This window comes from Pteropus alecto, unplaced genomic scaffold (genome assembly GCF_000325575.1).
Source record: "Pteropus alecto unplaced genomic scaffold, ASM32557v1 scaffold204, whole genome shotgun sequence".
Classification (NCBI taxonomy): Eukaryota; Metazoa; Chordata; class Mammalia; order Chiroptera; family Pteropodidae; genus Pteropus; species Pteropus alecto.
Genome location: NW_006435766.1, coordinates 1,060,204 through 1,071,427, shown reverse-complemented (window position 1 = coordinate 1,071,427; position 11,224 = coordinate 1,060,204). Strand labels below are relative to the sequence as shown.

Sequence of the window (11,224 nt, the reverse complement as noted above, 5' to 3'; positions counted from 1 at the left end):
GATGTTCATAGCAGCATTATTCACAGTGGTCAGGACATGAAAGCAACTGAAGTGTCCTACAATAGGTGATTGGCTAAAGAAGCTGTGGTACATATATACAATGGAATATTACTCAGACATAAGAGATGAAATACTGCCATTTACAACAACATAGGTGGACCTCGAGATAATCATGCTAAGTGAAATAAGTCAGACAGAAAAAGTTGAAAACTACATGATATCACTTATATGTGGGATATAAACCTAAAAGCAACAAACAAATAGGACAAACAAACAGAGACTCATTCACATGGACAGTAGACTAGTCGTTAATAGAGAATCAGAGTGGGGAGGTAGATGGGGTAAAAGGGGTCAAATTGTGGTGACAGAAAGAAATCTAACCATGGACAGTGAACACACAATGCAATATATGTATGCCTTACTGAATTGTACATCTGAAACTTACTAGATTTCGTTAACCAATGTCACTATAATAAAAAAAATTAATTAAAAAAAGACAAAATATTTTAACATGTTAACATTAAAGAGTTTTTATATGACTATGTAATCAATTGTGAAAATAGGCGACTGTAGAGCTTTGGAAAGGGGAGAGATTTACAGCGCTAGAGTTAATGAATTTTTCATAGAGACAGTCATTTGGAGTCTAGGTCTAGCCCCCAAGAACTTATGCATTTAGCAAAATGGAAAAATTTTAAACTCATACTCAGGCTACCTGTCCTTCCCCGACATAGGGGTCCATGGGGGATGGGCACTCTTTAACTGCTTATAGTCTTTAAAGATTTTGGTTGTATTAGTGGTTAGTAGTATCTGTATGAAAGCTTTTATCTCTTTTACAACTTTTAACCATTTTATATTTTGAAACTGGTATCATCTCATTTTAGCATCACGGGATGAAATTTAACTCCCCGCCCACCCCCACACACACTTATTATATGTTAAAGAACGAAAATCAAGTTCACAGAAATTTGAAGATCTTATCAGCTTTATTGAATGATTCACGAATCTGGCAGCATCCCATCTAGCAAGCAGAGAGGTGATCAGAGGAACTGTGCAAAATAGAAGTTTTTTATAGGAAACTGAGCTGGACAAGAAAGCCATTAGCAAAAGCAAAGAAAGGATCGTTTCAGGCAAGGTTCCCTCCCCTTAGGGGAAGTTGGGGGTATTATCAGGCAGATTGTCTCAGCTTCTTTTGGGGGAGATAGAAAGGGCCCACATGACACATATCCTCATTGCTGGTGACCGGAAATTTCCAGACCAATTCAGATTACATTCCCAGAGAAGGCTGACACTACATTTGTGTCAGGTATCAAGTCCAGGTTTGCTGTCATGGGTTTAGCAAAGGTGGCTCCATTTGGGGCCTGTGGGCTTTTTTTTAACTGGTCCCACTATGGATTTCAACAGCTTGCATTCTTCCCTTGAATTGGAAATGTACCTTCAAAACACTTGTTCCTACGTGGGAAATTTTCTTTAGGACCCACTTAGAATATGTAAGGTTCTTCTTCCCAGTGAACTTTTACTTCAGTATTACAAAGATATTAAAATTCCACTTAAACTTATGACTTTTTTTGCTATTGATAGTTTTTACTGGTGATATTTTGTTGTTCCCGAAATGGCATATTGTACATATTTTTAAAAGAAATTTAGTGGAATACTGTCCCTCATTTGGGAATTCAGCATAGACACCAAATTGGCAGCTTGTGTATTGGTAGGTGGCAGTTGTTGAGCCACAGTGTTCCTGAAGTCTGCCGATTGCTGAAGCGTTTTGAGGGGCAAATAGAACATTTAATCAGTTGACTAAAAACTGCTCGAAACGAATAGTTCCAGTTGTCTTGTGGCTTAAATTTCATTCTGCCATTAATTTAGGTTTTATTTGATGAACATTTGTAATACTGAGTTTTAGAGAGAGGAAATACTGTTGGGAAAAGATCCAGGAACTTAGTTCCCAGAATTGGGTTTCTGGATGGCAAGTTAATAATAAGTTGGGGGTAAAATGTTTCCCAAAAGAGTCAATTGCAAGATTTTAAACATTGTTTTGAAGATGATTAAAAACTGTCTTAAATGTCGCAATCTGAAATTTATTTATATAATTTTTGTTAAAGTAATATTAGTATATTTTATCTTCTAAGCATTAACAGCATTTTTTTAAAGTTAAAATTATTAAAGGTCAGCTTTTATTTCTTCAATCTTTTGAAAAAATGCACCATTGGTAATGTTATATATTAAAGCTTCATAGGCTTTGGAGGTAACAGTATTTTGGATATAATGGAGCGATTTAAGTATACCACTGATTTTCTGTCCTGAGGAGTTGGTCATCCAGTAGTGATTCTTATGCCTTATACCTTTTTTGGATATATAAAGACTGTACTTCATAGTCATAAAAAAAGTTATTTTCATCTTACTCTACTGCAATTAGTGCTAAAAGCCATTTATTGTAAAAGCAAAAGTCCTAATGAATAGAAATGTTACAAGAACAGAAATCTTGTATGTTTTATCTTCATCATGCATCATCCATCTTAATTAGAGAAAAGGGTGGTGAACACTGTGACAAGAGTCTGGAATTGAAATCATTAATTGATGTCAAGCTGAAGAGAGACTGTTAGCATGAATTTCATGACAGCAGGAAAGAAATTAACCTTATTACTTTATTTAGTATATTACATTGTTTTGTGTATTATTTTCTATGCAGGTTCAAGGCAATTTCATTATCATAATGGAAAATACTTTTTTTTAATAGAAAAGTGTGAATATTTATGTTTCAACATTCAACATAACAAATTGAAATGATAAATTCTTTGTTAACTTTTTTTAAGTCAGTAAAAAGTTTTAATTTTTTTCTTTTTTTTCTTTTTTTTTTTTTTTTTTTTTTTTTTTTTTAACATTTCAAGGCTAGGGAAATAGTCTCTGGTGATATCACCCTGCAACATCAGTCGATACGGCTGTCTGTGATCATTTAAACTTCAGAATGGTTCTCTTGTTTATAACTAGGAAGGACGTTCTGAAATGCTTAAAGCAATATATATTTATTTCTTTTGCTAAGTTTTAGGCTAATCAGTTACTTCTGTCATTGCTGAGGTTTGGCCTAAGATAAATGGAATGGATAATGCTAAACAACAACCTAACTGTTCAGAAAAAGGAATGACTCTTACATCTTAGAGATAATTTGTGACCTCGAGGTCACAATAAAAGAATAGAGGGAGTGTCCTTTTATAGCACTGACCATCTGGAACCATTAAGGGCTCAATTGCAAGATACCATCTTTTTTAAAAGTTTCCTTAAGAAGCTATGCTATTTTTATTAGTTAACCAAAAATATTTTCTCCCCTCAGCCAATTATTTCTTTCCTGTAGTAGATTTCTCCATAAAGAATAAAAATGTATAACTTGTAAATACAACCCTTTGATTGTGTTACAAAGTCCCTTTTCTCACTTTATAACCAACAAGACATTCAAGTTTAAAAGTATATAATAAAGGAAATTATTTGTGTCTTTTATTAATTTGACTGCAGATTGTCACTAAATTCACAAAACCCACAATATATTCCTAAGTTTTTAAAATCTACTTTTCAATGCCATTCGCACAGCATTAGCATTAACTTCTAGAATGAACTTTGAAGTGTACCTTAGTACGGGCTAGTAATCAGATTTGTTAGCGTTTTGCAGAACCACTCTCACCTTTGTCGGCCACAGGCATGCTGTAGTTTTATTCTAATGTTTTCACCACAAGGGTGAGCCACCAAGGTGGAAAGGAGGGGTACAAACGGCTTTTATAACTTTGGGGATAAATCCATTGACAATAACAAGATAAACAATAAAAGTATAATTTCTTTCGTTATTGGAGCTTAGAAAAAAATCAATGTTTTTAGAAGGTACTATAGATGTGAGTGTAATGTTTATTGGATTCAACAATTAGTGGCAATTAGTAATAATGTGCCAATTTGGGTAAAAGAAAGCAACTGAGAACTGGGCTTTGTGAATAGAACCTCCTGCTGCCGAGTGTTTCTTCTGAGCAAGCGACTTGGTAGAAATTGACCCCCAGTGAACATTTGTTTCCTTGTGATTTGGAACAAAAGAACATTCAAATTCAGGACCCATCAATAATATAATAAAATTGATGTGCCAGAAGTTTGAGGAGATTATTTAGGTCCATGCTTCCCTTAAGGAGAGAATGTTCATATTTTCTTTTTCTGCTGGCTTCCTTTCTTAACAGGGCTGTACTTTCCAACATAAGTAAGCTGGATCCTCTTCACTTTAATGAACTGAGGTTCAAGCACCATAGAGTTCATTCATTTATAAACCAATCTAAGTCACTCGATTTGATTTCAGGAGGTTCTCCAAATTCAGAGCTTTCAGCTTTATTTCTATTGTAGTCCTCCAAATTTCTTCAGTTTCCCAAACTTCAAGACTTACGTGAATGCCCAGCCACCCTTGGTATTACCTGTAAGATTAGGTGATTGTCCAATATAACCAAGCACAATAGTAAAGTGGGTTGTCAGATAAGTGATCACGATTGGGCTTCAAATTAATATCCCATTGAGTTGAAGAAAATAAGTCATTTACCTTTCTGTGTAGTTTTTCTGGCTGAATACAAGGTCAAAAAGACAATATGGTACAAAAAATAAAATTATCTCTGAACTTCCATGAACTTTTCATCATGGATATCTAGTGTTTAGTGGTAATCAGCTTTTATAACATCCTTGATTGTCATCATTGCTTCTAAATGAATAACTAGACTATAATAAAAAAAAATCTAGCATAAATTTAGCTAAACTAAATATTAGAACTTGAGTTGCTATTTCTGTTACAGATATTCTGTCTGTGGAACTTTATTAGAATCTAGGGCTCTCCTGATAAAAATTTCTAACTTTCCAATATTCTCTTATGAGTTAGGAACGTCATTGGTTCTCAGCTCGGGAAGTAAGGTCGTCCAAGGGAATATGTGAACCACTTTGGGTTGCCCTGATGGCGGGAGACACTGCTTGATGATATGCGACTGGAACCAGTTATACAAGAAGTCCTACACAACAACACATTGCTCTTTCTCAAATGTCACAGGACCCCTGTGGAGAAACTGAGCTACATGAATTTAAGTACTTCTATCTAATAGCTAGGAAATTAGAGAAATTTGAGCTGGTGGTGCAAATTGGGGGGGCGGGGTGGCAGGGAGAGACATGATAAAGGAAAAAAACAAGGGAGAAAATACAAATTTTCCTTGCAATGTTATGTGACAATTTTCCAGCTTTAAAAAAAAAAAAAACTTTGAAATAATTTTAGATTTACAGGAATTTGCAAAGATGGTACAGTGTGGTCTCCTATATCCTTCATCCATTTTCCCCAACAGTTAGAACTTATATGACTGTAATACAATATCAAAACTAGGAAATTTATGTTGGCACCATGTGTATATATAGTTCTGTGCCATCTTGTCACATGTGTAGTCACATAACTTCACTGCAGTCAAGAAACAGAACTATTCCATTACAAAGATCTTTCTCATGCTGCTGTGTATAGTCACACCCACCCCTCTGCTTCCACCATAGCTAACCCCCAGCAACCACTAATCTATTCATCATGTCTATAATTATGTGATTTTGAGAATGTTACATGAATGAAATCTTACATATGTGACCTTCTGAGACTGGTTTTTTTTTCACATAGGATAATGCCACTGAGATTGATTCAAGTTGCTGTTTTAATAGTCTGTTCATTTGTACTGCTGAGCAGTATTCTGTGGTTATGTATGTACCTGAGTTTGTTAGCCATTTACTTTTTGTAGGACATTTTAGTTATTTTCAGTTTTTGAATATTAGAAATAAAGTATGCATAAACAATTGTGTACAGGTTTTTGCTTGGATTTAAGGTTTCATTTCTTTGCCCAGGAGTACAGTTGCTAAGTGGCACAGCAAGTGTATGTCTAGTTTTGTAGGAAACATCCAGGCTGTTTTCCAGGGTGGCTGTACCATTTTAGGTTTCCAACAGCAATGTATGAGAGCTTCCTTGTCAGCATTTAATATTGTCACTTTTTTATTTCAACTGATCAAATAGATGTGGAGTGATAGCTTATTGTCTTAATTTGCACTTCCCTAATGGCTTTTATAGTTTTACATTTTACATTGAAATCTGTGATCCATTTTGAGTTAATTTTTGTATCAAGTATGAAGTTTAAGTTCAGAGTGTTTTCTTGTTTTGTTTTTATTTTTGCCTATGGATATCGAATTGCCCTAGCACTATGTCGAAAAGACTATTTTATTCCATTGAATTGCTTTTGCACAATTGTGAGAAATCAGTCGTTCATACTTGTTGGATATTTCTCAGTTCTTTATTCTGTTCCATTGATCTCTGTGTCTCTCGCTGCATAGATAGCACACAGTCTTGGTTATTATAGCTATATTACAAGTCTTGCAGTCAGGGAGTGTGATTCCTCCCACTTTATTTTTCTTTTTCACAGTTGTTTAGCTGTTCTATCCTTTGCCTTTCCATTTATATTTAAAAATAATCTTGTCTATATCTGCAAGAATCTCGCTGGAATTTTTATAAGGATTACATTAAACCTGTATATCAACTTAGTGAGAATTGACTTCTTTATTATGTTGAGCCTTTCATCCATCATCACAGTATTTCTCTTTTTTAGATCTTTGATATCTTTCATCAGCATTGTGGGGTTTTCAACATACAAGTCCTATACCTGTTTTATTAGATTTATATCTATATATTTTTATACATATCTATAAACCAATTTTATTTATATTTATGTATCTATGTATTTCATTTTTAGTGGTTATAAATGGCAGTGTGTTTTTCATTTTAGCTTCCATGTTCATTGCCAGTATATAGAAATTCAATGGATTTTTGTACATTAATGTTGTATCCTGTTACCTTGCTGAACTTGCTTTTTAGTTCGAGGAGAGTTTTGTAGATTCCTTGGTATTTCTGTGTAGATCATCATGTCATTGCAAATAAGAATCGTTTTATCATTTCCTTTCCAATCTGTATGCTGTTTATTTCCTTTTCTAGCTTATTGAATTGTTTAGAATTTCCAATGCTACATTGAATTACAGTGGTGGGAACAGATATCCTTACCAATCTTAGGGGAAAGCATTCAGCCTTTCTTCATTATATATAGTGTTACCAATAGTTTTTTTGTAGTTGCTTTTATCAAGTTTAGGAAGTTAATTCTTTTCTATATCTAGTTTTTGAGAGTTTTTGTCATGATTAGTGTTGAATTTTATCAAATTTTTTCTGCATCAACTGATAAGAACATATGATTTTTATTCTTTAGCCTATTATTGGATTACATTAATTGATTTTTGAATGTTGAACCAGCCTTGCATTCCTGTATAACACATTACTTAGACATCATGTATAATTCTATTTATATATTGCTAAATTCTATTTGCTAATATTTTGTTAAGGATTTTAGTTTCTATATTCATGAGGGATATCAGCCTGTAGTTTCTTTTCTTTTTTTGTATTGTCTTCATCTCATTTTTGTATTTTTTCTGTATTTTTTGAAGATATATTTATGTGTCATTTCTGCAAGCAGTGGTCTACTTTAAATATGAAAGAAGCAAATAACTTTGCAGTAAAATACTGAACTCGTAAAAGTCTAAAATAGTATTTTATATAAAAAAGACTTCATTTTTTAAGGAAACATTTACATTTGGAAGTGTTTTCCACATTAAACATCATCAAAAATATTTTCCCTATAAAACATCATCAAAAATCATCAAAATTCTATTTTTTGATAAATAAGATTGACTTAGAACATAAATTATATCAATATATTATTGGTTGAAGAGGACTTTATACCAAGTAGTTTAATAAAAATATTTAAATACATCTTAAGTAAAAGTGATTACTTAAGGTCAGTTTTGTACTAACACAGGCAAATTTTATTTCTTCATTGGATACATGCCTTCTTGTTCTTCATCTCAGGATTTGCCAGTTCTCTACACATCACGTAAAATCAAAGATGGTGTCATTAAGCTGAGATCTTCTTTTGCTGTTAATAAATAATTATAGTGTGGATTCATATTTAAGCTTCATAGTATGTTAAATGAGCATAATATGTTCATAATGAGTAAGATATATAAATTATGCACCCATGCATAAATGTATACGTGTGCGTGTAACTTTTTAAAAAAGTCACTTCTTGCTTTTAAAAAGTTCATGCGAATGCCTGAAACTATCTATGCCTGTTGAGTATTTATACGTTGTTAATAAGTGACTATTTAAATTAGGATGCAAATTATGACTGTATGTTATTGACATGAACAAAAGTTATCTGAAATGATTATTTCTGAGCATCCATGACATTACCTTCACAATCAAAAATGAATATAACATCATTTATACCATCAATTTTCTCATAGCTGCCTGAAATAAAATGCGTTTTACATGTTTTGATGAATGTTTCTCTATGCAGTCCTTTGAGAAGGCATAGCTTCTCTTATTTCAACTTCGTTCTACTTTTACAGGATTCAAGCCAAAACTCGAGAATTTAGAGAGCAACAAGCTCGAGAACGTGACTATGCTGAAATCCAAGATTTTCATCGGACGTTTGGCTGTGATGATGAGTTGATGTACGGGGGAATTTCTTCCTATGAGGGTTCCATTGCTCTCAATGCCAGACCCCAGAGCCCAAGAGAAGGACATATGATGGATGCTTTGTATGCCCAAGTGAAGAAGCCACGGAATTCCAAACCTTCACCTGTAGACAGGTAGGCTCCAGGAGCAATCAGGGTATTGCTTCCAAATCAACTTTATATAGTTTTTGACAAGGAATTCGATTGTTCATCAATCCTGAAACCAGAACTGCCTTTTATTAGTGGCCTTTGAAGAGTCATTGTGTCCAACAGTATTTAGTTTACACAAAGCAAAGCCTAATGGAAGGAGCAGCAGAAGTTTTGATAGTTTTTCTAATGATTCCAACATATTTCATTTTGTTCTTGAATGGTTTTAGACTGGAAAACTAACCTTTAGTTTATAACTCAAATAAAAAGCAAACTTGAAATTATGGCTCTTCTACTTAAGCTGTATTTTCTTTTATTACTGAGAAAGCCTCTAGTGGTAATTAAATAGATGGAGAATGACATGGTTTGTTCTAATTAAGATTTGTTTAGAAGGGCTACTTTTTTTTGGTGACATGATTTTATCTTATGAAAGAATTAATGAATGAGATATACAGTATCGCCAGTATTTGACTTGCTTCATTGATAACCGCAGGTCTGTTATATATCAGTATAGCATAAAGTAGTGCAATGTTGACTATATGTTAATGCTATATATTTATTTCTAATTTTAACTGACTATATGACTATATATTTTTTGGCTATATATTTTAATGGCTATATACTTCAAATTTTAACTGAGACAATTTAAAAATAGATCTTTTTCCATCTATTTATATATTCAAACACTATGTAAAGTTAAGTTTGAAGAAAATAATGCTAATTTCTTTTTATTTGAAACATACACATATACATGTTATTGTCATAAAAACATGCTAATACCATCACATCTTATAATGGTTTCTTATTATCGTTGCTCTTTAGGGGAGCTGGGCTTTCAACATTAAACATAGCAGTTTTCACTTCAAAGCTTTAGCATGCACCAATGTCACCTAGAGGACTTCTTTAAACACAGATTGATTAACTTTCCCCCAGCTTTTGATGCAGTGGGTCTGGAGTGGAGCCTGAGAATTTGCATTTCTAGCAAGTTCCCATGTCCGATGCTGATATTGTTGGTTTGCAGTAGCCCTGCAGGACCAACGGTGTACTAGAATCATTTCTCCTATAGCACCCATGTGTTATTTGGCTGCTATGTTTTGCAAGTAGTCTATATTTTAGTTACTTATCGCCAGCTATTTTTAATAGAGGTTTGCAAATACAACCGGTAACCCTCAGGCAAACCAGAAGGAAGCATTTTAAAGAACAGCAAGAGGAAAAGCAGATCTTAAGGTAAAACACTAGTCAGATATTCTGTTGTCTCTTTTTTTGTTTTTTTATTTTTTTATTTTTGTTTTTTTATTGTTTTGTGAAAATCTATTCTCTGTCGACGGTAATGAAAATGAGTGAGTAATGTAAGTTAACATAGGTGGCTTGTGGTTTCCTTAAACTCTTTTGGTGTGATCACCTAGAATGTTCACAGTACTTATTGTGTCAGGATTCAAAGACTAAGGTTATTATCAGTGACGGTGACATTTTCTTAAAAAACTTCTGGCAGATTTTTTGCTGCTTGTAGAAGTCAAATAGCATTTGAAGGCCATGAATGTCCCATTGAAAGTGTTTTCTTAGAAGAAAAGACAGCAGAAACACTGGCATTTCCAGTTAGTAACTTTTGGAAAAACTAAAAATAAAATTAGTTAACATATTATTGATCTTTGATAAAAGCATTAGTCAATTTCAGCACCTTCTACATCTAGTTTGAAAATCTAAAAAATAGTGGATGGGCTTGTAGCAGTTGTTCACACAGCTGAAAAGTCCCACTTGACATAAGAGATGGTAGTTGGAAGGGATCTTTCCAGCTCCTTAGGCGAGAAATCATTGCTTTAAAGCCCAGTTTAAACACCAGGGCCCTTCAAGAATCTAAATCCCTCCTAAGGATGTGTGCAAGTTTTCAAAAGAGCTTACCTGCTCAGAGCCCTGTCTGCTATTGGGCTCCATCCAGCATCCCCGCCTGCATTTCTACTCTGAACCATGCTGACCCCACCCTGAAACTCAGCCTCCTCACGAATTTCCATCAAAACCCCACTCAACATTGAAAAATTAAAAAAAAAAAAAAAAAAAAACCAGCAAAATATTTCAGAGGAGACAAGTCATAGGAATGAGTCACATCAAGCATCTTGAAATCATATCATAGCCATCGCTATATTTAGAAGCCCCCTCAGCCTCGCTCAGTCACAGCACAGACAGCTGTCTGTTGGGGATTGTACAGTTCTGTGCATTTGTGCCTCCAAAGGGTGATTGGGCTAGAGCATTTCTAAGACACTTCTAACTCAAGAGAGAGAGATTTAAAAAAGGATCACAGAAACATTAGTTTCTTATAATTGTTTGTGCAGAGTGTAAGATGCCCATTAAACAATGATATCACTAATCCAGAAAGTTGGTGCTTATCACACCTGTAAAGTATGTCTTCACCAAGCAGGAGCTGAATATGAATTTGGCTTAGAAATGATGGCATCACCTTTGTTGTCTTTTCCTGTGAGAGGAAGCTGTAGAAAAGTGTTTC

The 11,224-nt window shown here is 33.9% G+C and overlaps 1 protein-coding gene across 1 annotated transcript in view; it reads left to right on the top strand.

The window, feature by feature from the left end:
- The window catches only part of PARD3 (par-3 family cell polarity regulator), a gene marked incomplete at its 5' end in the record, with an annotated part of 511,767 nt that overhangs the window by 361,608 nt on the left and 138,935 nt on the right, over positions 1–11,224 (top strand). Inside the window, one exon of the mRNA XM_025046412.1 lies at positions 8,473–8,715. Within this exon, the coding sequence (XP_024902180.1) occupies positions 8,473–8,715 (243 nt within the window). The remainder of the gene's footprint in view (positions 1–8,472; positions 8,716–11,224) is intronic.